This window comes from Gadus chalcogrammus, chromosome 4 (genome assembly GCF_026213295.1).
Source record: "Gadus chalcogrammus isolate NIFS_2021 chromosome 4, NIFS_Gcha_1.0, whole genome shotgun sequence".
NCBI classification, from domain to species: domain Eukaryota; kingdom Metazoa; phylum Chordata; class Actinopteri; order Gadiformes; family Gadidae; genus Gadus; species Gadus chalcogrammus.
Window position 1 is genome coordinate 11,183,936 of NC_079415.1, and position 27,715 is coordinate 11,211,650.

General features: G+C 42.2%; 2 protein-coding genes and 1 long non-coding RNA gene across 5 annotated transcripts in view; 1 reads left to right on the forward strand and 2 right to left on the reverse strand.

The window, feature by feature from the left end:
- Positions 1–15,600, reverse strand: part of LOC130381759 (uncharacterized) — a 31,241-nt gene extending 15,641 nt beyond the window's left edge. For all 3 annotated transcript variants that reach the window (XR_008895461.1, XR_008895459.1, XR_008895460.1), the window contains exons 1-4: positions 15,489–15,600; positions 14,783–14,805; positions 13,962–14,082; positions 2,177–2,288 (exon numbers count right to left, since the gene is read on the reverse strand). This is a non-coding gene — a long non-coding RNA (uncharacterized LOC130381759). The remainder of the gene's footprint in view (positions 1–2,176; positions 2,289–13,961; positions 14,083–14,782; positions 14,806–15,488) is intronic.
- A 370-nt stretch (positions 15,601–15,970) lies between these two features.
- Positions 15,971–23,399, forward strand: LOC130381750 (syntaxin-2-like). The gene is made up of 11 exons (XM_056589494.1): positions 15,971–16,144; positions 16,355–16,426; positions 16,605–16,704; positions 17,924–17,998; positions 18,282–18,355; positions 18,788–18,896; positions 20,007–20,080; positions 20,458–20,595; positions 21,203–21,313; positions 22,395–22,505; positions 22,956–23,399. Exons 1-10 carry the CDS (start codon positions 16,091–16,093, stop codon positions 22,482–22,484), a joined length of 897 nt encoding a protein of 298 aa, XP_056445469.1. The 5' UTR covers positions 15,971–16,090; the 3' UTR covers positions 22,485–22,505; positions 22,956–23,399.
- An 881-nt stretch (positions 23,400–24,280) lies between these two features.
- On the reverse strand, positions 24,281–27,367 carry pgam2 (phosphoglycerate mutase 2 (muscle)). The gene is made up of 3 exons (XM_056589462.1): positions 26,851–27,367; positions 26,145–26,325; positions 24,281–24,829 (listed from the first exon to the last, which is right to left on the reverse strand). Exons 1-3 carry the CDS (start codon positions 27,265–27,267, stop codon positions 24,660–24,662), a joined length of 768 nt encoding a protein of 255 aa, XP_056445437.1. The 5' UTR covers positions 27,268–27,367; the 3' UTR covers positions 24,281–24,659.
- Positions 27,368–27,715: the final 348 nt, after the last annotated feature.

Below are 27,715 nucleotides of genomic sequence, written 5' to 3' on the forward strand. Positions count from 1 at the left end.
GCAGGAGGAAAGGAACGTACTAAGAGCAAAGTAGGAGAGTCGGGATGGCAGAGAACGAGAGACAGAGAGAGATAGAGAGCAAGCCAGAGCGAATGAGACAGAGCGAGAGAGAGAGAGCGATAGAGAGCGAGCCAGAGAGAGAGTGAGACAGAGTAAGAGAGAGAGAGCGATAGAGAGAGCATGAGAGAGAGCGAGAGAGCGTTAGAAGGAGCAAGAGAGGGATCGAGAGAGAGAGAGAGCAAGAGAGAGAGCGATAGAGAGAAAGAGAGAGAGCGAGGGACGCTGAAGAGACGGCACGTGTTTTTTGTCGAACCATTTTCTGTGGATTCATACTGTTTTGTTGGGCTTCCAACAGCACGTATCGGTTCCATACTGCATCATTTTCATGCGTGTGCCCCCCCCCGCCCCGCCCCACGCAGGGTGAGCGACAACGGGTGGTCCGCTTCAGGCAGCTAGCCGAGCGAGCACGCCACAGCGACACAACCAGATACCATCAGCAATCTGTCACAATTACAGTCATTCACTTAACAACTAGGACCAAGTACTGGGAGTCTTTACTGCAGGGTTCAAATCAACCCGAAAGTGCGTCTTAAATTATATGTTGAACCAATTATATATATATATATGCAAGGTCACAGCGTGACCTTATCATCTATTCAAGGGAGGAGGATAGTGGAGACACACGATCGATGGCACCAGCCTAATAACCAGGGAGGCATGCAACATTTATATGGGATCGTAATAGAAATAGGGTTTTAAGCTCAGGGCAGCAATTACTACTATTCTGTTCACCGGCTGAATGTAACAGGGTCTCCTGTGTTCTCATTAATGTTGAGATTGATCTACGCACTGTTAGATGTATGCAAGCAAAACCACAGAAATGTTAAAGTGTGCATTCAAGACACACACTGGGTTATCCAATACTGTCTGGAATATGGAATTGTATGCTTTGATTAGTCTTACGGGAAAGATATGTCCTTTAAACACTTTACTGAAGTTTGAATACTGATGATATAACGAAAAAAATAAAATTGCTCAGCCAAATATGAGGAAGAGAGAGCATGAAAATTCAATGACGAAGATCATAATATGTAGAAGTGATTTACTTCACTCTACCTTTGTATTGAATTCTGCTCTATATAAATGCTAATATATTAAAATATTATATTATCTATATCAGAATTCTTTCTTTTGTGTGGACTTAAATTTTGTTTACAGTTCCACAAATGGGTTGCATCACGTATTCACTTTTTGTTATTTTTAATGGCACAAAGCAAGAGGACAATAAAAAATTGCCAATATATATTTAGATATCTTTAGATAAGAAATCGACTCCTGAACCTCTACAAAGTTCAGGATAGACCTGATCGTTGCTTTTTCTCCAGTGTATTTATCCAAACAAAAACAGTTCAGCGTATTACCTGGACTGGACTGGGGCTGCCTATCACACTAAAAACACACTTCAGACTCATCGCATTTGTCGTCCAAGTCCGATCTTGGTAACCGCCAGCTTTGTGGTAGGAATCGAAACAAACAACCAAGTGTTTACTGGAAAGCACGGGCTGCCTGTTCTGCCTCTGCTCCGAACGCACCATCCGAGCCTGACACCTGGACCCTCGTCACACATCAAGGAGCCCTTAGAGAGCGTCAGACAGGGATCAAAGCGGGCCGCAGCCGCATCTCCACTGGGAGCCAACGGATTAGGGATTAGGGATGAGAGGAGCGCACACGCGCACTGCCACCAGCAGGTGGGATCTGACAAACGTTTATCCGGGACATGAACAGCCACGGCCCACCTCGTTTGAGTGTGTGTGTGTGTGTGTGTGTGTGTGTGTGTGTGTGTGTGTGTGTGTGTGTGTGTGTGTGTGTGTGTGTGTGTGTGTGTGTGTGTGTGTGTGTGTGTGTGTGTGTGTGTGTGTGTGTGTGTGTGTGTGTGTGTGTGTGTGTGTGTGCGGCTGGGGTTAACGATCCTTCAGAAGTGCTCAATGTGAACCTCAGCCCTCTTGTCTTGTTCTGAGCCTCGACACCCCGGACATTAATCATCCCTGTTGGGCTTTTTATGATTATGCCCTTGCTCTGCCTGCTCCTCCTCCACCATCTTGTCATCTCACTAAGGGGCCAAATACATTATGCATGGGGGAGAGTGCGCTGCAGGAGAGGGCAGACATGTACATACACGAATTAAGAAGGACAGGATATTGGCAGCCCTTTTGATGACACCGGTCGATGAAGGAGATTGAACATCATGGCCTTGGTCCGTTTCGAGGAGGAAAAACAAAGTGGGAGAACTGGAAGGGAAGATGAAAAGATCTTATGTTAATGGTACTAAGGTTCACTTTACCACAGGTGTGAGGTTGATGAGTCATTATTTACGAATCGTATCCACTTATGACATCACAAGTGGGACTGTTAAGCAGGATGTATGATGGAAAGATGAACTCCAGCCTACCTTTTGCTTAACAGTCAACCGGGGAGGTGAATAAACTTAACCGTACTACCCTCGATCTAGCCATCAAGCATTTGGGTGGGCACTCACACTTGTGATGTCACAAATGGATAGATTTAGTCTCGTAATGACTATTCAACCTCAAACCTGGGGGTAAAATATGCAGCCTTAATCGCTTCATCTCTCCATACGTATAACATACCCCAGACTACCATAAAAGCTTTAGAGTGTAAGTGTACCCTCTGCTTCAGCCCACATTAGAACACTGAGATAAAATAGGGTTTTGGGCTCAGAGTTCTAAGGAGGAGGAGGGTTATCACCATGGTTTTGACTCAGAACAACTTTAAAATCCTTCTTTCAAGCTAGTAACGTTGTTATATTACAAAGGTCTGAGAAGCTAAACCCTCTCTCGAACACATCAATCAACATCAAACGGTGCCCAGACAGAGCTCCACACACACACGCACACCTCAATGCCGTTGTCCCTTGGTCATGACATTGAATTGTGTAGTTAATAGGCACTTTGACGTCACGAAGATAACGCAACTTGAGTTCGGAGATGCTGAGTTCCAACAGATGCTGGCAGACAATGACACAAACATTGGATTCTACACAAGTTTTACACTTGTTTTTATATCCTTGTACACTAAAATAACTTTAGTTTTACTTTAGTAACTAAAGGGCATAGATTAATATGTTAAGATATGTTACCATGTTTTAAAACAACAATTTTGGGTTTACCAGCCCACTAATAAATATTTCCTAGACTCGAAAAAGTTTAGGAAAAATAAACTTTCTTTATATCTTTGACACGGAAACGATGGCTGCCCTATAATTAGTGGTTTGGTGGGGCGCTGTGGTACCAATACATAAAAGATGGGAACGCTTGGCTGTAATTATAGTGATGGAGCACAAGCCCCAGCGGAGCATCACAGGAACCATGCAGCAATCACATGTTCCCACTACACATGACATCATCCACGAACCAGGAGAGAAGAGTGCCTCTTAAAATCAATTAGGGTTAAGAACGAATGAAAGGTGTTCTAAGAGAAAAACAACAACCTGTGAAGGCAGTGTATGAGAAAAACAAGATCCAAAATGAGTGCAAATACAGAAGAAGTCCCGATAAACGTAGGCATCTTTCAATGATGTTGAAAGATGTACAGTTGACTTCTGCTAGACATGAAATATCTGAAACACACATACATCTAATCAGTGTCCACATACAGTCAAGACCGGACCAAGACGAGGAACATGTGATCGTGACGGTATCCCACTAATGATATTATAACTTTCAGGAGTAGGTGGTTTGCTGTTGTTATGTGGAGCGATTTTCTATCACCAGTCTGTACAAGCATACATGGCTTCCTCTCACATGAATCCGTTTCACCTTCCGCTTGTGTCTGCGCGGTATCTAGATTACACCCGGGCGGTAGCCCTCATTTAGACGTGTCGGCGGCAACACACGAGTTGAGTCCCAATGCTCACCGTCACTAATTGCATTTATTTATATATTTATTTATTTATGTTGTAAGCAATTTCCCTTGTAATGAAAGGCATCGACTTGAGTGGATGCAAGTAAACACACAGAGGAAAATATTCTGGATTGATCTTCAGGGATGGGTTCCCCCCTCCCGCTTGTCCTGATACTATTAGGGTTTATGATATCAAATGTCTCCTGCATTTTCAAAGCGAGGCATTCATTGTGACTGAGTAGCAGTGTTTCATTTCTTTTCTTTTTTTCCATGTATTATTTTGGTTGATTTAATGCTTCTCCTTTGGGACCCTGGATTCTGACGCTGTTTGTGTTGTTTTATCGTATTTATGTGGAACACATGGATGAGGCCGCAGCTCATTAATCTTATTATTATTATGGTGAGGATTTGGAATGGACTCGGGACAATATTACTTTTAGACTAATAATGCACACAACTCATGAGTCCTGCTCAATTGATCAGCCCATAATTCACCAGAAAAGGGGACGGCAAATATTATTTTCTTCTTTCCGTCCATGTTTTCGCACAAGGGTACGGACATATGAAAGGATTTCGGTCCCCACAGCAGTTATATTATGTATCTCTGTCAACATATGGAAGACGAAGTAGAAGAAGAACAAGAACAAGAACAAGAACAAGAACAAGAACCACAACAAGATACAAAGGGGGAAAAATAAGAAAATCAGAAAGGACAACAATTAGGTCATAAAAATGGTCATCATTTACTAAAGTCAGTACCTTCAAGCGTTGCTTAAGAAATAGAACTGCAGCTCGACTGTTGTATTTCTGTTCATCTCAAGAGTCATGTTTAGGGTACAAGGCTTTAGTATCACTGCCTCAGTATCACTACTTTTCAGCCATGAGGCTCCCAGGAAGGTAGCTCCTTTGAAGCATTCAGACACACACACACACACACACACACACACACACACACACACACACACACACACACACACACACACACACACACACACACACACACACACACACACACACACACACACACACACACACACACACACACACACTAAAAAACACAAACACACAGCATTCTCCACAGTGGATCATGAAATGCACTCCGTGGCTACTTTGTGCACATTCATTCAACACATGCTTGCTTATGTAAGTTGAACCTCCGGCTTTATGGGCAAAAAATGTCAAGGTGGTGCATTCAAAGCATGCATAAACTAGAGGTTATTTGTGTCAATGGTAAATGGTATATGGATTGGATGAAGGTATTCATCCATCCATCGAGTGCAGACAGTGGAATTCGCTTGGGACTCAATATTGCCGCATTAGCCAGCCAGCGAAAAAACCGACAACTGCAATTAATCTGATGTTGGTTGGCTGTACTTCTGCAGGATGATTTCCTACCTCTCTAAATAGCCTGAACACTTCAAACCACACTGCCATCTAGTGTTGACGTCTTCAAACACCCATCTCCCTTTTACAACAGTGACACTAGTTTGCATATGTTTTAGAAATGTAACTATATATACTATAAACAGGGGTGCACATAACTGGTATGCAAGTACGCATGCGCTCATAATCAGGGATGCGTAACATTACTTTTGTCACTACCACGCTTTTGCATAACTAACTTTCAGGTCATCAAAACAAAACACATTTATCTTGTCACCACTGAATGGGACTATGGGAAATGTTGAAAAGAAAACTAAATATCTTGAGCAGCTACTTCGGCGTTTCGCCACCTGCAAAGAAAAGGCAAATGGAGCCGGAGCAGAAGAAAATAGTTTTTTCCAAAAAGTGGCTCCAAGATGTGCCGTGGCTCGAAACTAATGATGAGCGCACTGAAATGTTGTTCAAAATATGCCGCTCGCATCCACAGCATCCACAGCAGACAAAACAGGTGAGTTTTATACAGGTTCAAAGAATTTCAACCACCCACTGATGATAAACAAGCTAATTAGTACAGTGCACACTGATCCAGTATATCGCACAGATACAGTAATACAAAGTGAGCCCTGGTGCATTATCAATTCAGCACGGTCCCCCTCGAGGGGAGAGGACACCCATCAGCCTGAAAGTTCCTCCCTATGCGTCCCTCGACTGCCGCTGTGACGGCTGACGTTTCCTAGGGTCCTGGAGGTTCACTGAACTCCTAACGGATCTCCGTTATCCTCCGTCACCGCTCTAAGCACGTCTGTGGAATACCAGAGGTACCTGCGGAGGCTGCAGTCCATCCATCACCTGCTTCCTCTCCAGAGCTGGGGAGGAACAGGACCCAGGGGCTCAGCCACCCCCACCAGCACCCTGCCAGCGCCACCCCCACCTGCACCAGCCCCACTAGCACCACCGGCAGTCTCACCGAGACCCCGACCAGCAAAAAGGGATTAATCATGTGATTGAGGCCAAAATGTTGAGGCTTGAGGTTGAAGCAAATTACTCAAAACTACCCAAAACTCAAATTTGGTTGAAATTAGCCATCTAAGCCATCTAAATCCAACCAGGATCAGACTACACAAATCCAGCCATATTACAACACGATTTTGTGGGCGTAATGTCTAGCCTGAATATTTGGACTTTTCTCGTGTTGACTGACAACTCCTACTACTACGTGTGCACTAGTGATGGGTCGGTCGTGAACGAATCGGCCAGAAGGAAAGAATCCCGAAGGTGAACAACGAGAACGGATTCCCAAAACAAGAGAACTGATTCTTTTTTTGTTTAACCATAAAACAAAAATATGGTCACGTAAATAAAATATAGAAATTAACAGAGCTTCGTCTCCCTGCAAACTTATATTGATTGAGTCTAAAACGTTCTCAACGATTCAGCCAATGGGAGTACTACAGCAGGTAGCAATTGCGTTGCCATTGCCCATGGGTAAACAAATGATAAGGCACCACCACAGGCCCCAAGTTAACTAAAAATAGTTGTTGGCTGTAGGCTTCAATATCATGCAAGCACTTTATGGTTTACTTTTATTATGTTCTACATCACAATTGCTAATAATTTAATAAATTGTATTGTTTTTACCTACCTTTACGAGTCTCGTTCAGTCTAGGAGGGAATTCGCACAATGGTGCTGCTCCTGCTTGCTTACGTGCTTCACTGCCTATTAGCGCTACTTGGAAGACGCCATTTAATTCTTACTTCACCCCATTATGTATTAAGTATATTTATGAAAAAAAGGCACGTATGTGCTTTATATATATGCTTAATATTTCCACTTATTGGGTAATTTCACCAGAACATTAGAAAGTAGTAGGCTACATGCATGTTGATTAACCTTTATTCCATAATTTACGATTCCCTGACAAATGACGTAACAGATCGTTTGACTTAAGGAACGAATCAAAGGAACGAATCAAAGGAACGAATCGTGATAGTGAAGGGAACTGAAAAAACTGATTACCGGAAAATAATTGTTTTGCCCATCCCTATTGTGCACTGACGTTGATCAATTGACTATCGGCCTCTCCTCAGCTTGTCGCCGAGTCATGAAGACAGAGCATTGTGCTCTATGTTTGGTGTAGCTCGTCTCCGGCCCATGTCCCGGTGACCGTCGTGAAAGACAGATATGTTGTGTTGTCTGATCCTGGCATTACAGACAGGGAAACGGAGAGTGAGGCTACGTTTATACATAGCAGGGTATTTAGTGAAACAAATATTTCCCCCCCTCCATTTTCAAAAAAGTTGTAATAGACATCAACCCACATGAATACGCCGTCGAGCGCCATTATAACTATGCCAAACCTATGGGCGGCAGTGTAGGGAGAAGGATAAAGCCATGCAATCCAATCAGAATCCTCAGAATTAACAACGAATAACACAAGCGACGTCCTGTGCCTTTGAAAACAAGGGCGCTCACATGACGTTAAGCATTTTACTGGGGCATAATGTGACGCTTGAGAACCAAAAACCCAGTTTCTCCCAGTTGACACGACAACACATAACCGGCGTTATCAGAAATCTCCACTTTGGCCGGAGTTTTTAAAATAATTGTATTCTGTGATAAAAACTGGGTTTTCATTGGCCTGAGGCCAATGAAACTGAGGACCTAAACAAATGGAACTGGTGGACCCAATTAGTGATTAAAGGTCCCATGGCATGCCACCAGGTGTGGTGCGATTAGCCGGTAGAAGCCGATTTGGAAATCTGCCCCTTATGACATCACAGGTGGGCGTGTCCACCTAGATGTGTGCTGGATAGATCAGTCTACCAGCCTACCCAGTGGACTGTGGCAAACGTTGCTCATCTATCCGTCACACATCTAGGTGGACACGCCCACCTGTGATGTCATAAGGGGCAGATTTCCAAAACGGTAGCGGCTAATCACACCACACCTGGTGGCATGCCGTGGGACCTTTAATACAGGTGATATTCAACCAGCGATAACGAGGAGGAAAAGAACAGCTGGGGACATCTGGTGGGAAACTAAAAACTACCCATTTAAAACCCAAACTGTTCAAAAGGAAGAGAATTTCTTATTTCAGCTTACCAAGAACAGACTTGTTGAGAAGCAGGTGATCATCTCAGTACCCTTAGGTTTCTAGATGATCCCCTTTTTCTCTCTCCTAAAATAAATCACATGCTATTCATTTTTTCTAAGATAATTGCTTGACGTTACATTTTCAGAAATTGACTTTGAATAGGTCTCGAGACATGATATGTTTAGGACATGGAACACAATATTCGGAGGATATTAACTTTGTGTCCTAAATAGGTTTTGACCTCTACCACCGATACCACTTATACTTTAACGACAACCACAATTGTGGAGGGAAAGAGGACGTTGATGAGGAAGAACTACAGCACCCAGAAGTGCAGTTCAAAAATGTTAGCAATAGAGATGTAGAGTGTGTCATTTGAGCTGGATGTTCGACATTTCAAGAAACCATCGATATGCATGTCTTGGTGCAGGTAAATGCAGGTATAACTGCCATTTGTCTGAGTGCTAAAGGACTCATGAAGTGGTTCTGAAGACCAGACATAATGATGGCGTTCAACATGACTCTTTCAACTTAGAGTTTCGCAATCATATTTGTGTTGATAGAAAGAGTCCAATTAGAGGGTGTGAAAAGATATGGAAAACAGAATCGAGGCATGCCCTCTTCGCTCAATAAACAAACTATTGATTTGGCCGTGGGCTATGGCCGGGCTCTGCAGGTCACCACAACATTTGACTGCTTGTGGTTGTCGTTTCTTTCATTTATATGCACGTCGGGCATCACACCCCCAACACCACCAACACCACCATCAGCATGCCAGCCAGAATTTGCCCTTATTATTTCCTTAAAATACTACTTGCTTTACTTGAGAACATTTAAAAGGTGTTACAGCTAGAAGATGGTTGACAGTACAGTGACATTTGGAAACTAGGACATTTTATTGTGTCTTGTTGTGTAAACATTGCACAACTGGAATATCAAGGAGAAACGTCATTTGATAACCGACAGTGCAGGTTATAGTGAATCATTGCTTTACTCTCCTCAACGTTTGTGTTCACACTTAAAGGAACCTTGTTTATTATAACATTGAGCTGTTGTTTCATCCTCAAACTCAGTGACAATAAGCCAAAGCTTACCTCCAAGCTAACTGAGATCGACAATGTTGTTCTTTTAGTTGAAGTAAACCTCCAGAGACTCCATTTCAACGTTCACACTTGAACTACTGCCGCACTGGGAAGGTTGCTTATTGTTTATCATCCACTTATCAAACCTTCTTTTGTTCAGAAATCTAGAAGTGGCGAGAATTCATGTTAGAAAATATAGAGAATATATAAAGGACATACAGCAGACAAATAGAGCAAATACACGCCCTGGCCCAGTTACTTGAGCAGAACAAAGAGGGACAGGGATTGTGTTTGTGTACTAACACATGAGCACTCCAACCCTCATACTGCCGGTCACTATAAATACATGAAACACTGCAAACCTTTCAATTCCCCTCACACTATCTAGTGAAAAGAGAGACACTGATTTAGAGGACTAGCAGTCAAGAGAACAGTCTCCGTTAGCATCAGTGTTGTTTGATGCAGTCAATGGGTCTGCATACATGCTTCTTGGTGTAGAGTGTCATGCAGGATGAAATTTGAATGAATAAAATAATAAAAACACTCACACACACAAGTCCTTATCTTGTCAGATATGAGAAATCCGACATGAACCATAGTTCCTTGCTAGAGTCATCATCATCATCTTCATCATCCTCATCCCATGTTACACACTTACTTCTTAGAAGCGATGAAGGCCCTGTGCTGAAGTGATGTACTGTGTTCTGTCCAAGTATGCATAGAATACAGCAAATCACGTGTGTTGCATATTTATTTGCTATTTTATGTTAATCCAGAGTGGTTTCAAGGACATTGGACATGTATGTATGTACATATGTATGTAATTAATATTCCTTCATTGTGGTGTCAATGCACTGGCTGCATGTCATTCTAATATTCATCATTCAGAGTGTGAATGATGTGTAGTGTCAAGCCCACTGGATACGTATGCATGGTTTACGAATGCAACCGCCGTTCCCCTTGTAGTGATTACTGCTACTTAAAAATACTGGGTATCCGGTAAACTTGCCTAGTTTGTACATGTGTGGAGGCAGCTTCACCCGGCAATCATTTAAAGAGACGAAGTTCAACTGCTCAGTAAATGCCTGAGTCTCTCTCTCTCTCTCTCTCTCTCGCTCTCTCTCTCTCTCTCTCTTTCCCCCTCTCTCTCTCTCTTTCCCCCTATCTCTCTCTCTCTCCCTCTCTCCCTGCACTCTGTCAGTCTGCTGGCCCGCTGCAGAGCAGACCAATAATGTTCATCATGCATTATGGAGCGACACCCAGACGCGAGCACACGCTCTGCAGGAAACCAATGTTCCCAGCGAATTTCTCATTTCTCCAATGTGATGGCTGTCAGGGAGATTGCTCGGGAATATGTTAGGTAATCACATCCCCCGCCTAGAGTTAAACACGCCATATTGTAAACAACAATTATAATTAATCACCGATGATTTTGACTAGCTCGTTGCACTGACAACCACACAGATTTCTTATGAAAATGCAATTTTTATTGTGGAGCAGGGCTGGCCGCTTTCCTGTAAACAGTCTGCCCAGGTAAGCAACAGAGGACGGGTATGTCACAACAGACACTTAGGCCCAATCCCACTTCTACCCCTCCCCCTTGTTTTGAAGGGAAGGGGTAAGGGGAAGGGGTAAAGGGTAGAAATGGGATTGGGCTTTAGGCCCAATCCCACCAATCCCATTTCTAGGGGTAAAGGGAAGGGGTAAATGGTAGAAATGGGATTGGGCCTCCCATTTTTTTCTTACCCCTTCCCCTTCCCCTTCCCCCTTCAAAACAAGGGGGATGGGGGAAGGCGAAGGGGTAAGGGGTGGAAATGGGATTGGGCCTAACAGGTGAAGCATGTGTTTAACCTAGAAAGGGAGTCATCTGATGCACACCAACTTGGAATTATGTTCTCCTTTAATAAACAAAATGTTTATTAAACTAATAGTAATACAAGCAAATATACCAGCAAAAGTTTGCTTGTATTAGTACATATGTCAATTGTGGTATCCATTGCACTCCTGACCATCCGTAGAAGGAGGGATCCCCACTCTGTATTCCTTCTAGAGAGTTCTTCCATGCTAATGGAGGGTGTTTTTTCTTGCCCACTTTCTGGCTAGGGAAAGGGGGGTGTCATGAATATATGGTCTGTTAAGGCCTTTGAGACTGTAACTGTGATTAAGGGATAATGGCTAATTCGCTGCCAATTGTTGCACAGACTGGATAGGATCTACCGCCATTCCTAAAACGCATGCAGGACACAGTTTAGGTTTAAAGAGGTAGTGCTCCTTTCTGGGCCATGTACTGACCCTCACCGTGCTAGGATGACATAATTAATATCAACCCCATCTCACTTACGATACGATAATACTTTATTATCAGAGCAAGTCTGAAATGTTTAAATGAAAACGATAGTGTAAACTTACACGATACTATGCCAATGACTATCACACCATAAATATCTCCCCATCTCACTTTCACTAGCTATATACCTATCCAAATCTCTTCACACTAGGGCTGGGCGATATGGACAAAATCTTATATCATGATATGAGTAATTTTATATCACGATATGGATATATATCACGATATGGTATTTTTGAAGTAAATTAAAATAATAAATGGCTTAAAATAACCATACTTCACATTTGATCATTTTTTTCTTTTATTTTGAACTTGAATTTCCATGCTTACAAAGGAGTAAGTAGCGAACAATCTGTCATTAACTGCAGTGTCATATAGTGCAAACATCTTGTAAACATTGAACTGTTTTTTTCAATACAAATAAAAAAAAATTGTAATGGTGTGCTTCACACCTGCCTGGCTGTCAGTCAGTGCAGTGTAATATAAAATAAAAATCACAGCATCACACAAATATTTTAAATACTAATTATACACTTATAAAATAAAGTTATGTGCTGTGCAAATAGCTGGTGGTAAAAATAGAACTGTTTCTTCAATACAAATGAGATTTTTTTTCAAGTTAACAGGTGAGTCTCACACCTGCCTTGCTTCAGTCAGTGCAGTGCAATATAAAAAAAAAATTATTATTATTATTTTTTTTTTTTTTTCTCTCACGGTATAAACGATATGGCCAAATCTCTCCCGGTAGACACTTTCATATCGTCCACGGTATGATATCGTCATATCGCCCAGCCCTACTTCACACCATAAATATCTCCCCATCTCACCATCACTAGCCCTTTCGCTATTAGGGTTGAGTAACATCTCTCCCCAAAACATTGAGGTTTAGGGTACGGATCAAACGTAGAAGGAGAAGTCTGTTTCAATGTGCTTTGAGATAATACGCTTTCTTCTGCAGAAGGGAGGTAATAAAATCATTGACATATCACTATTTTACCATAATAAACACATAATGCACAATACGGCCATTAACTAACCCAGTATGAGGCTAATAGGCATATTCAACTAGTAGACTATTGATGACTAATGACCTTCACAGGTTTGCTACACAATATTTTGCGTGAGTAGCTAAGGCTAGGTCTATAAGAGGGATTATTAAATCAGCAATATATCTGGCTATAGCTCAAACAGAGGGACTTTGACATATATATAATACTTTATGTTTATTCTCAGTATTCTGCATGCATGATGATAGTGGTTGAGACATTATTTTACATTACTCATTTGCGCTCCTCTAACCTGCTTTCTAAGGTTGTAGAGTAAGGAATAAAAAACTGCCACAAGCACTTAATACCTCACTCCATCAAAACGTATAGCCTAGGCGTTTCACACCTATCGACCGTAAAGCCATTTAGGTAAGGCACATTTTCGGGGACAGAAAAAACTGTGAATTCATCTGGCGCTCAATGGAGGATGCAATATCAACAAATCGAATTCAATGTATACTAAAGGTCAATTAGTTCCAACTTTATAATAAACTGTGTTACAACCTTAAACTTATTCTCCTCCGCCTGCCTGCAATCGTATTTCAGGAGTTCACCATTTTAGTCATGAAACCCATGCAACCTTTTTAGATTGTATCTAGCCTCAAAAAATCATCTGTTAACATGAAGGGCACAACGCTACTCCACAGCTGAGAGCAACGGCCCCTTTAATGGTTGATCCGTTCCAAAATCTTGCTAGATTCTGCTTTCTCTTTACAACTGTCAAATCTTTGATTTTGATTTATTTGGAAGACAGACATCCCCAAGGGATAGAAAAAAAACATGACAAAGTGCAAGCACTTAATTCAATCATGGTCCCTGATGTTGAGAGACAGGACATACATCCACATCAAACCTTAAATATCAAAGAACATTGTGGGATAATAAATATAAAAAAGAAAATGCCCTACCCTCACTTTCTATATTAAAAACTTTCCTAAGGCAGCTTTTATCAATAGGTATATGCAAACACTGCACACCATCCATCCCCGACAGTGTGTTTGTATACCACCTTTTAGTTCAGTGCATTACTCTGTTGGACAAGAATGGATCTTTCCCTCTCATGTTTGGATGTGTGTCTCTCTGTTACCTGTCACCCGGGCATTCCCTCCAACTCCTTTTCTGTCCAGCTCCACCTCCTCCTCCGGCTCCTCCTCATCAACCTTCTACTCCTCCGCCTCCTCCTTGTTGGATCGAAGAGACAACACAATCTAATGATAGGAGAGTAAATCCAAGCCTTTAATAACATTATGTGTTCCTCCGATCTACTTTACAAGTAATTATGTTCAGTTGACTAGAGCGGAGGGTGTGAAGGAATAACTGAAAGTTATAACCTTAGAGGAAGAGTCCCATGGTTCATTATAAAACTACGCCAACATATGTGAAATAGGCATTCCCCGCAAAGGACAAATGATGATCTTAACAGTATTTAATTTATGTATATTCATTGTTATAACTGAAATGTTATAACTGTATTAGCAAATCGCTGAGATTCATCTGTATTTCTTCACACAGTGGACCATCTGATTCTATAGCGTTTTGTACAGTTGATTTGTTGTTTATTGAGTTTGATTCTGGGATATCTATTGCACTTCTTATATTTATTTTGAATGATGTTGCAGCAATAAGATTTGCCAGTGGGGGAAATTAAACTTAATTAGAAATGTAGATAGAAACGTAAGCATCTAGAGTTTAGTCTCATGGTTTATAACATTATGAAGGTGCCTTCAGCATCAATCGCGGCAATGTTCGATATAAATATAGATTGCATATTTATATTGTGTGCTTTCTTAGTTCCCCTAGGTCTATAAGTGGGATGTGTAACGTTATTGAGAATGATAAGAACCGAGAAAGGAAAACTTGAAATTACTTAAACTGATTTGTAAATGTGAAATGTAACAGAAAGTTTACCTTACTGTCCCCCACCTCCGGTTCTGAAGTAAAAAAAGAAAAAGTAACTTACACACAAAAAAACACACAATAGACTTATTTTTTCCTATAGGCTGATTTAGCTTTATATTATAAAATAAATAGTCCTCTAGAATTGTGTTCCCCATTTAGCTTAATTCGTCTTACAGTATACCTGTTTTGATATCAAACTTATTTTAGGAATCCCAACACACCCAAGAACCGTTTAAATAATCATGGATGTTTTATTTCTTGTGTGATTCATGCTACTGTGTTGCTTTTCGTCCTACAAAACTGCAGTGACTGGCTAGGCTTTTGAATGTTTCCCAACAAGTCTGAATAGTGTTGTGTTTAGCGCATGGAGACTGACAACACGTAAAGCCTGTGAGATTAGCTTAAGTTAATTAGCCTAAAGGCGGCCATAATGAAATGACTACGGTTTGGAGAGGAAAAAACAACAGTCCAGGTGCTAGTTCTGCCTCATGTTTTCAGGGTAGCAGCTCCTCCTGGTCCCGGTGAATAATAAAGCATTCTGTCCAAAAGGAGCTCTAAAGTCAAACCATTATTTCCTATCAACCAAAGATTTTCCCTATTACTTCCGTTGACATGCTTGTTGGTTCGGCTCTCATAACCTTGGATTCTCTATCGCAAGGCAGTTCTGTTTCAGTACGATTATAGAGATATTCAACACATAAAATGTAATACATACTTTTTACACTTTCCTCGCTCACTTTATACATCCATTCGTTTAGCGTGTGGTGTGTAGGAAAAGTTAGCGAGTAGTTAGTCAGTCTGGACCATCGGGTATGTGTAGCAACGTCGCCATCTAGTGGTACAAATACGAAATACTGCCTCTGTGACAACGTTCACTCTGAATTCTGTTTTATTGACTCGAAGTGCAATTCAAGTTCAATATTTTTTTAATATTTAGGAGGAGATAAATATTTCACCAAATTGTGAACATTTATAATAATGTGCTCGAGCTGACTCACACAAGAAAGACTGGAACTCGAAGCTGACCAATAAGTTAAGACTTTAGAAATAAGCATAAGGAAATTAATTCAGAGAAAAAAGTTGTACACATAATACAATTGCACACATATCACTTATTTTATTGTTCAGCTGCATAACCGACGAGGGGTCTAGGCGTGTCCCTCCTCGGGTAGCCCATTTCACGGGGGCGCGCACCGTGCACGCGTACTTGATTATACAGCAGCCAGCCAGTGCAGCGGTAGACGCCGTGACAAAGGGCTGTTTCTGATGACGGTTGTTGGCAGTCTATATCGTCAAATAATAATCTAAACATACTACATGTTCAAGACACATGTCCGCGCGATGAGGGATCGTTTGGCAGAGTTGGCCCAGGTGAGTGTTGGGGAACACACCTGTTGTGCAGGTAGATAGTAGGTATATACCGTTGCTGGACTATGTTCGCTGCACCGTCTTCCTCATTTATCGCTTGACACGCCTGTTTTCCGTTGGTCTATTGTTGCTCATCTCGTTCACTCTCGCTGTCCAAAACGTTAAGATTTTGCAATATGTTTGGCATTTAACTTTTTATTTCATTTTTTACAGGTCAGCAAAAACGTGGACAAGGGGTCCATCAAACGAGTGAATAGTTCACACATGGACGATTTTTTCAAGAAGGTAAGTGGTTCATATGTATAGGCGTACATAATTGCTGACATGTAATGTTTTACTAGGCTTACATGAAAAAAGAAAAAGGGTTATTTACACTCAAAACACTGTGTGTGTGTGTGTGTGTGTGTGTGTGTGTGTGTGTGTGTGTGTGTGTGTGTGTGTGTGTGTGTCTCGTCTGGAGCAGGTGAAAGAGGTACAGTCTCGCATATTGAAGATCACTTCTCATGTAGAGGAAGTGAGGAGGAAACACAATGAGATTCTGTCCGCTCCGATCTCCGAGCAGAGTGAGTAGTGTCTCCTAGTTCGTCACAAAGGTAACTCTGTACTCTTGGATCCACCAGTACTACTATTGATATCGTAACTTAACCTCTGGTGGGAAACTGCAAGGGGCAGAGTAATGCCTGTTTCCTATTTTGTAATGGCGATATTCTAAGGGCAACCTGGTTGAATTTCTTCAATACACTTCTTACTAACATGGTGCCAAGTGACTGAGAGGTGTATGTTGTTATAGACAGTTGACCGTGAAGGCCTTCTAATAAGTGGGGGTGTGGCTCTGTCTAGCTTAGCCTAATTGTAGGTCTACACATGGTGTTTTTGGAGGGGTTATTTCTCATATAATAACAAAGGCTGTGTAACGTTGACAAATTAATATAGTCTTCAGTTTCTAATACTCTACATTCATTTAAACGGACGTAAGTCCAATAAAGTACACTTTCTTTACTTTTATCTAGCAGGAAATATTTTTCTGTATGAGTATTTTAGTGTGAAAGCACATTGCAAACATGATATGCCATAAGGAAGAAGAAAATAGCCGGTGGCAAAAGTTTTCCATTATAAGAATATATAATGAAGCACATAATGGTTCATATCTCCTCGCAACCCCAGTGTGATTAGTTTTGGACCCAAACATCTACTGGTTTTGAGTCACCAGCCTCAGGAATTACTCCAGGGTTTGCTCCATGCAGTGGATGATGTTGAAGATTATTAGCCTTGCAGATGTATCGGTGCCACTTTTGCTTCCTCTTTGGATCATGTTGTGTAAACACCAGGTTAATGAACACTTTACATTAAATGTAGTTATAAGTGGGAGATTTCATCCAAAGCGACTTACGAGAGAGACTGAGATGGAAGCAAACATCAAAGTAGTAGAATACGTAAGATGCAAAGTAGGGGTTTTAATATTTCAGTATCTCACGGTTGGATTTGATTGCGATTTAGTATAAGGATCTTCCGGATCTTCTCCTTTGCGCTTTGAAAGGCAGCGTGGCAAATGGTATAAAAGAAGCGGTGTGTAAGTGTGTACGACTATGCAGATTTTATATTTGAGCAATGTATATGAACTAAGCGCAATAATGTATACACACAGAAAGGCATACATCAAACAAAAGGAAACCAAAAAAATAGATTGTTGGAAGTTGTGACTCGATTCAGATTCTTCCATCGTCCGGTTGTCCTGCTTTAATGACATTGACTTGACTGGTTTAATTTGTGTACCCTCCTCAGGGAAGAAGCATGAACTGGAGGAGCTGAACAAGGATATCAAGAGAGACTCCACCCTGGTGCAGGCAGAACTCAAAGGTAAGGATTGCTCCTGTTTTTAAACTGCATTATCTGAAACCACATTGTAGACATTGTTTTGAATTGGAAAAGTGCAGCATGAAATGGCTGCTCTATGGAAGGAACTTTAGCTTAAGCCTAAATTATTCTGTGTGTGTATTTGACATCTAAGTGAGTAGCAGTACAAACTGTCAAACAGGAAACGGGGAAAACTGGCAGAACTGGCAAATCATGGCTCACCCTACCGTATGTGTGTGTATGTGTGTGCACTTGTTTATGTGTGTGTACGTGCGTCTGCCCACAGCGATCAAACAAGGCTTGTCTGTTGATGAGAATGAAAACAATGCCTCAGTGGATCAACGCATACAGAAAAATCAGGTCCTTCATTTGATTGCATTGTGTCATTTAGTAAAAAAAAGTTAACTATATACGTTAATACACATTCAAATATCAGTATTAAGGTTTGAAAATGGCATAACGTGGCAGTCAGAGTTAATCTTTATTCTATAGTATTGTAAGTAAAACAGGACATAAAGCTATAGCGATAAAATACACATTCAAATATCAGCATTAAGGTTTGAAAATGGCATAACGTGGCAGTCAGAGTTAATCTTTATTCTATAGTATTGTAAGTAAAACAGGACATAAAGCTATAGCGATAAAACATGATTATCTTTTTTTCGTTGTCACTCGCTAAATGGCCGAAATCTATGAAACATTTGCTACTTAGTTGCATAAAGGCCTAATTTTATTATACTACTCTTCAAGGAAATTCTGAGACCTTTTACACCTATTGAATATTGTCTGTAGCACTCAGATCTGACCCGGCAGTTTGTGGAGGCCATGACGGCTTACAGCAAGATACAGGTGGCCTTCAGGGATGAGTCCAAGAACCGAATCCTCAGACAACTTGAGATCAGTGAGTTAAAACACACACACACTCTATGACACACACACACACACACACACACACACACACACACACACACACACACACACACACACACACACACACACACACACACACACACACACACACACACACACACACACACACACACACACACTATGACACACTCTATGACCATCTGCCGTGTCCCATGTTGACACATCCAAATCCTTTCATTTCCCTGGCGGGAGTAGTATTTGCTCTGAGGGCTGGGGGTTGTGTCCCTAGTCTTCACCTCTGAAGATAACATGAGCTGTTGTAACAAGACACCCGTGCTGGTGTGTTGCTACGGCAGCGGTTCCTCGGATACAAAGGGAATAACCGCCACAGCACTGCTACACAGTGTTGTTAAAGGGGCCGCGCCACGGGTTCGTGTTGTAGGCCACTCCTACATATAATGTCTGTTTTAAAAAATGCACTTTGCTCTTGGTATCAGAAGATACAGATGAATGTACGCTATGAATTAAACAAAGGAATGCTCTGTATCAAGTATGAGTGCTGCCTTTTTTAACGTTGTTTTGGTTTGTCTTTTCATCTGCAAACCATTAAAGGCAGAAGCACCAACAGACAGGAATGATACTACGAACTAAATAAACAATAGAATGGTGGAGAGATGTGGTGTGAATAAGGTGCTGTGCAGTAGGGATTAAGCTTTCACAACCTTTCTTCACCTTCAACGCTTGTCAGAGTGACCAGCGTTGATTGCATTGGTTATTATTGCATTAGTTACTAATGATGAGGGGTCCTCTCTTGCTCTCCTAAAAACACCCTTCTTGCACACTTATTTTATGTTGTAGGTCCTGGCAACTAATAGTACCTAGCATTGTGTTATTCTAGATATCTTTGTTGCATACAGGGAAATGGGTAACCTGGGCTTGACCCTTGTTCTTTGAACATCCTTACTGTACCGACAGTACAGGCACTTTTTGTGTGTCACATTGGATAAAAGTGTCTGCTAAATGTAAAATGTAAATGAGTTGCTTACACTGGGCTAGTCATGAACCAAACGTTTACAACCCACACTGTTGATGTTGACCACTTTGTACTGGGAAGAGACCTAACTTCCTGTTTCCTGTTCAGCTGGAAAGGTGACTTCAAATGAAGAGTTGGAGACCATCTTGCAGTCTGACAATCCCTCAATCTTCACATTTGATGTGGGTAAAGATATGATCTGCCTGTACATATCACAAATACATTTAACAATATAATTTAAAGAACTCTTAAAATTATAAGTTTAATACTAACCCAAAAGATGTCCACTAACATGTTCATTCACAGTCCCAAGAATATATGACCACATTGATAAAACATTCAATATTAGGCTGTAATAGTGAACTCTAGCATCATTCCAGTGAGGTAACAAATGCTGGCTAGTTAAAGGCCATTCTGACCCTTATTGTCCAACATGTGTTGTGCATGGATGAGTATAGTGGATTTGTTCCAGGTGACACTTACTGACTAGTTAAGTGCTTTCATTAATGCTTTCCATTACAAATCAACACATTTGCGACCCGATAATTTTTCCACGCAGGTGGCCCAGGACTCCCAAACGACGCGTCACGCCCTAAACGAGATCGAGTCCCGGCACCATGACATCATGGACCTGGAGTCGAGCATCAGAGAGCTGAACGAGATGTTCACCGACGTCGCCGTGCTGGTAGACACCCAGGTACCATGTGTAGAAATAACATTTAAATAACGCCATTTGCTACTTCGTCATGCAGGCATCGCAGCTACAAGACTAGTGGTTTGAATGAGGACCTCTAGGTGTTGCACTCTGACCCCAACATGTGCTCATCCACCACCACACCTCCCTGATCCAATGGGAATCCTAGTTCTGGGTCTTTCCTGGCAGGAGCTGCAGCTCATGAGGACGAAAGACACATATGATTGGCTTCCGGTTTCTGGCTCAGAAACTGTGCTGTCCTACTTCCACTGTTGATTTGACCTGAGGCTTGTCTGTCAAAAGTGGGCTGAACGAGGCAGTGGGCCAGGAATCCAACTCTTGCCAAGCTTATTGACACAAAGTGGGCTGATGAACTATCTTGGCTTAATTAGTGAGCACATTAATAAGTGTAACTGTTTACAGCTGGCATAATAATTTAAAGTGAGAATGTTTGGTAGTGCTGCTTATAATCTATCTATTTGCACTCAATTGTTTGATTTGCTTAATATGTTTAAAGATTTGGGCAAATGCAATGGAATTGAGCCATGTGTTTTTGACAATCCAATTTCCCTGTGAAGTATGTAAACAGGAACCCTGTCTTCTTCTCCAGGGTAACCTGACGAATAACATAGAGAAGAACGTGAGCAGCGCTGCAGAGTACATTTTCGTTGCCAAAGGAGAAACCAAGAAGGCAGTGCTGTACAAGAAGAAGGCGTGCAGGGTAATAGCCTGAGGCCTTGGGACCAGAGCTGTGTGGGTGCTGTCAGTTAAAACCCTTTATCAGTGACTCCCATACACTCTGTATGGGAATAGTTTGACCCCCTGGTCAAACTATTTCAGCAAAGAAAATGTTGACAGCACTGGAAGTTCTTTATTATTGCTGTGACAAACTATTTTCTTTATACATGTAATTTCTTTATCTTCGCTGTATCCATGGTTTGCTATGCTATGATGCTTCATTTTACTTCTGATTTTTTTGTTGTTGCTCTAACTAATGTGAAAAAAGTGTGTTAAATAAAACCATTATGTATTGATTTAGAATGTTTGCTTCCTGCTTGACCATCCAGCGTTTTTGTTCTGTCTGTTGATGGAATGAGAATAGTTAACTGACGTTAACTATACTTAAACATCAGTCAACCAAGTTTCATGTTGAATACTGTGGAGAGTAAGAGCTGGGCTTTGAAAAGGGGCATTCATTTGGATGGATGACTTTCAGGATTTGGTTGGAGATAACTGGAGTGATTGGTGTATAACCCAGTGATGTTGTAAATGGTTTGTATAGTTAGTGGGTTTGACCTTCCCAAGCGACCTGTCAAAATAAGAAAAAAAATAGAATTTACACAATTGTTTAAGTTGCAAGAGTTATGGTTGATTTTATAATGTGATTATGAACAGTGATCACAAGTTTTAAAAGTCACTGACCGTCACCTAAGTCAATAGCTGAATAACATCAACAGTGCAGATAACAGTGGTGTTAGGCATTTCTTCAAGACTAGAAGATAGAGAAGTGTCTTTAAATGCATCTTTAACCAACCTTTTTTGTGGCCTCCTAGGAAATGAGAAATCACAAACTACTTATTTTTGACCGTCCCATTACTTTACATTGATAGCATACTATTAGGTGCTTTTGTCCTAAGCATTAAACAGATCCATGACTGTATACATTCATAGCATTGGTGGAAGACTCCCCCAATAGCTCTAAAGCTCCTTCTCTGTTCTCCGCCAGTTGAGCTAGACATGACTTTGGCGATGACTCTCAATTGTAAAACCATAACCGTTGATTATGTGTGTTTATTTTGCAGAAGTATATCATTATTGCTGCAGTTGTTGCAACATTGCTGGCGTTGATAGCGCTAATTGTCGGTTTAGCCTTGGGTCTACCCAAGACCTAACCTCCGTCCAACCCAGACATGGTAAGTAAATGTCACTTAATATATTGGTCACTGAACCAAACCAATATGTCCACCTTTAAGATGCTGTAAATACGATTTAAGAGATATGACTTTAGTTTATTTTGTCAAATGCCAAAGTATCCATTGAAAAATGCTGGGAGTAGCTGTTCTGGTTGACTGCATACTTGGCTCTGTATGAGGCAATTTAGATTTTAGGCCGCTCATTTCTGAAAAATCTGGGTAACTCATCCCTGATTGGTTGGGGGAATCCATCTCGCCTTTCAATCACAGTCGTGTGAATTCAACACTTCTCCATGGTGGAGAAACGTAGGGAGGAATGGAGCAGAGAGGCGTTCATAATTATTATTCTTTTGGAAGATTGGAAGATTTATTTTCAAATCTGGTCTTCTTGCCTACTGCAGCTTTAAGTCTTTATCTAACACAAAGCTTCCACCCCATTTATTTGTGCAGGTGGACACTCAAATGAAGGATCAAGTGCACAAGCATTATACACCAGAAGATGGCACTGCAGATGTGGCTTCTGATTAGACCTTCTGAAAAAGTGTTAAGAGTTAAGATGGCTGGGTAAAATGTCTTACATTAATGTATTCATTTAATATTGCCTATTTTATGTAATCACAATCTTTTTTAACTTTGAATCGACTATTTATTAGTATTTATTTAATTTATATCTAATGTAGAGACCTTCGTGACCAAATATTTGTAATGTCATAATTATTCTATCAATGTCCCGTGCCTTTTGTTTTCTAAATGAATGTATATTTTGTATTGTATAGTTTCATAAAATCATTAGCTGTGGACCTTTTGGTCTGAAATGAAGAACCCTTTGTGGAGCAAGAGAAACCATCCTTTCAATATGCTGAGCAGGTTGACCAAAGTGCCTGCGGGCCAATAAAGGGATCAGGTTATCTGACCATCCTCTCGTCACTGTGTCTGCTGTTCCCAGAAGGCCGATTGTTCTGTTTGCGAAGCCCAAGTTAATATCAATGAATTAGCCTGCTTTGGGTGGCATTTTATGACACATTTACAACTTATGTCCCCAGGACAAGGACAAAGGGATGTTTTATCGGCTGCTATGGCTGCATGAATCAGCATTGATTTTAAGTGTGATGCCCTATTCTGTCTTGCTACCTCTCTAGCTCTCTTACATACACACACGCATGCACACGCACGCACATGCACACGCACACACCAACACACCTTAGTTGGTGCCCACATGCACGCACACACACGAGCGCACGTACACACCTTAGTCTATGCCCACAAACACACCTTAGTGGGTGCCTACGCAGGCATACACGCACAAACACAAACAAACACCGTAGTTGGTCTCCACATGCACGCAAACACATACATTTGCACACACAAGCAGGTGGCCACACACACACACACACACACAATGCATTTGCCCCCCCACGCCAGTGCCCTGAGGTCTCTGTCCTGTCTGTAATGGAGGAAAGTTAGACAGTCATGCTGCTTCTCCCGCAACACTGGACCACAGCCAGGAAGAACCCATTGACTTATCTCCCTCTCTGTCTCCCTCTACCTCTCTCGCCCACTCTCCACCCCTCCCTCCCTCCCTCTACCACTCTCTCTCTCCTCTAGATAACATTACACAGCACTCTACACTGTGCTGAAACTCCTGAATTACAAATAAGAGGAACAGAGGACAGGGAAAAATTTATAATTATAATAATGACAATGTAATCAAAGACCAGGGGAATACATAACTACATATAAAATATATTAACGAAAGGAAATACCAGGACGACAAGCACAAAAAAGTTCACTTTATTGGATTTGACAAATGTGGCATTTTCTGTGTGTCTGGGCTGCATTCCAAATCGATTGGTGTCATGGAGTTTTTTTTTGTCGTGAAACACAGCTGGACCAAGGACAGGTCAAGGTCACTCTGCCTGTCCTCAGTCTGTCCAACCAGAAGGCCCTGTAATAGCTTTAAACACAGCTCCCACTGGCAGAACTGCATTCATGTCCAGATGGAATGGACAGCAGTGTCCACAGCGGACGATACACAGGCAGATGAGATGAAGAGTTTCGAAAAAAACGACACAATGAAGTGAAAGTGCTTTTTGGAATAAAAAAAAGGTTGTTTGGTGTTCCTCCATGTTGGTCAAACGGCAGGGCTTCTTGCAGTTACTTCTTGGCTTTGCCCTGGGCGGCGACTGCCTCCATGGCTTTCTTCACCGTCTCCTCGTCACCCAGGAAGGCCATGGGCTTGACGGGCTTCAGGTCGGCGTCCAGCTCGTACACGATGGGGATCCCCGTGGGCAGGTTCAGCTCCATGATGGCGGCGTCGGACATGCCTGGAGAGACGTAAACAAGACGAACGCGTCGGTCAGGAGAGTCGGTGGGGGCTTGGTTAAGGGGACAATATATAGTGGTTTTATTTTTGAGACCGAAGAAGTTCTTTGCAGACGAGGTGTTTCGCAATAATGTGGGTTCGGTTTGGTCACTGAGCGATCCGTTGGTTAAGACAAGTGGGGTCTCCGTAGGGGCTCCATGGAGACAGGAAAATCGGAAAACATGATTCACCACTTCCAAATGATTGGTAACTTAAAGATGCTGAAGTTGAGATGTAAAACATTTTTTATGCATTTTAATGCCAAAATACCAAAGCCATTTGTGAGCTATAAGTGACTGAAATGCTCTGTGAGAATGTGTTTTGCAGAATTGATGGCAGGAATGAAAAAGTGCAGTTGTAAAGTCCCTGTGAAAAATGGTGCTGTCATGCAGGGAAATAACCCAAAACACCATTATTTTCAAGTTGCTGTGAAAAAGAGTTTCTTAACTAGCGTCCCTGGACCATGTAGCAAACTTTCTAATATATAGCCTCACTGCATTGTGGTTTAGAGTGGCTCGGCAACCTGAATATGGGATGTTGGAATACATTTATCTCACACTGTCCCCTCTGCTTGGCTGCTCTGTGCTCCTGAGTCAGTAGAGCAAAGATACATCTAGATTGCTTTGTTAAATCTAAGTTTAAATCAAAATAATTGTCTTTTGTTTCTAATTTCTTTATTTCCACTCCCTTATCCAGCCACCACTGCCGCTAGAAAATGGCCAACCTTCACCACAGAAAGGTCGCGCTTGTAACGCTAAACCACGCGTCTGGCCTTTACCAGTGTCCGAGCTCCGGGGGAGCGAGAGAAAGAGACACCGGGGTATTTTTAGACCCTGTAATCTGGGAATGTGTACTGTGTGCCTGTGTGTATGCATGCATGTCCATGTGTTTGGTGTATAGGATGTCATTGAAATACTATGTTTATCCACATACACAAGATAAATAAAATGTCAACCCCATCTCTTGGTTTCAATTAGAGCTGAAAAGCCAGAGAGGTCAAAGGTCAATGATAAGGTCGGAGTTCAGTTAAAACGTGACACCTAAACTTCTCCATTTGCACATCATCACATGCACCTAGAAACCCTCCTCGTGAGAGACACAACTCATATCCCAGAATACTCCCCCCAACTAACTTACTGAATATGACACAGAGAATCCAAGACAGACACAACTAATATTTGAGAATGTGTGTGCGTATATGTGTGTGTGTGTGTGTGTGTGTTTTTGTGTGGGTGTGTTTTTAAAAACGTTCATTTCGACCACTTCGTCCAACTCACCCTCTAAGTGCTTGACGATGCCACGGAGACTGTTGCCGTGGGCAGCGATAATCACGTTCTTGCCGGCCTTGATCTCGGGAGCGATGACGTCGTTCCAGTAGGGCAGGGCGCGGGCGATGGTGTCCTTCAGGGACTCACAGGTGGGCAGCTCGCCTGCCTTTAGCCCCTTGTAGCGCCTGGACTGGGGTCGGCACGGAGCACACACATCCCCGCGTCACAAGGTGGGACTCTTAGCGGGAGAAAGTGTCACCTGCTGACTTTTTCGGAGTGTCCTATTGTGTCTTATTGTTATTAGCATCCGGTCCTCGTTGCTCATTTGTCACTTCATTTTCCACCATTAAATCTTTTACTGTGACTTTAGAACCTTGATAGATATCTTCCTTGTCTGGCCTTTTGAAAGTATCTTTTAACTTTTTAAATTTAAACATTTTAAACTTCAAACTGCAAACGTCAAAATATGTACTATTACTTTGGTTATTACATGCATACAGTACTATTATCCATTAGTTATACGATTCCACTTCCATTTCGGTCAAGCTTCATGTTGTTTTCCAGCCAGCGAACCATATATACAGTATATACATTGAGTATTCAGTACAAACATACATTACATACAGTATATACACAAAGTAAACAGCATACACCTCCAATACACATGCAAAACACCTCCTCCTCCCTACATCCCCACGACGGCCATCCCCCTCACCCCGCTGATGATCTTGCTGTAGGCGTGCTCCGCGTCCATGGGGGGCGGGGGCGTGTCGAAGGACCGGCGCCACACCTTCACCTGCTCCTCTCCGTGCTTCTCGGCCGTCTCGGCCTTGTTGAGCCCGGTCAGCCCGCCGTAGTGGCGCTCGTTCAGCCTCCAGGTCCGGTGCACGGGCAGCCACATCTGGTCCGTGCCCTCCAGGATGGTCCACAGGGTCTTGACGGCGCGCTTCAGCACCGACGTGTAGCACACGTCGAACTTCATGCCGGCGTCGCGGATAGCCAGGGCGCCGCGCCGCGCCTCCTCCATGCCCTTCTCGCTGAGGTCGGCGTCGAACCAGCCGCAGAAGCGGTTCTCCTGGTTCCATTGGCTCTCGCCGTGACGCACGATCACAAGGCGGTGGACAGCGGCCATTGTTGTTTTGGTCTGGGTGTTTTTAGAAGGGAAGACGACAGGGATTGACCTTTCGGCTGAAGCGCAGACAACAGACCCACAGGAGAGTTCCAACCCTCTAACAGGCCGCAAGCTCTTTTTATAGCCGGCTGGGACGTGGCCCGGGGCCTCCCCTGGCCTTCCACCTGTCACAAGACTCCCTTGGCTCTGAGTGACGTGCAACCATGGCCAATGAGAACAGGTTCCTCTCTGGAGCGTGGATGCTAAGGCCAGAGGTCAGACATGGAAACTAAAATAGCAACTTGACTTTTAACCGGAGGGCTGCTGGATAGAAGAGTACAGATCTGAAGCTGCTGTTGCATTGTATGCATATTCATCATATGAGAATGAATTTGTTCGTCATATCATACTGTACATCCCAACAACATCCACCATTTAGTGTGTGTGTGTGTGTGTGTGTGTGTGTGTG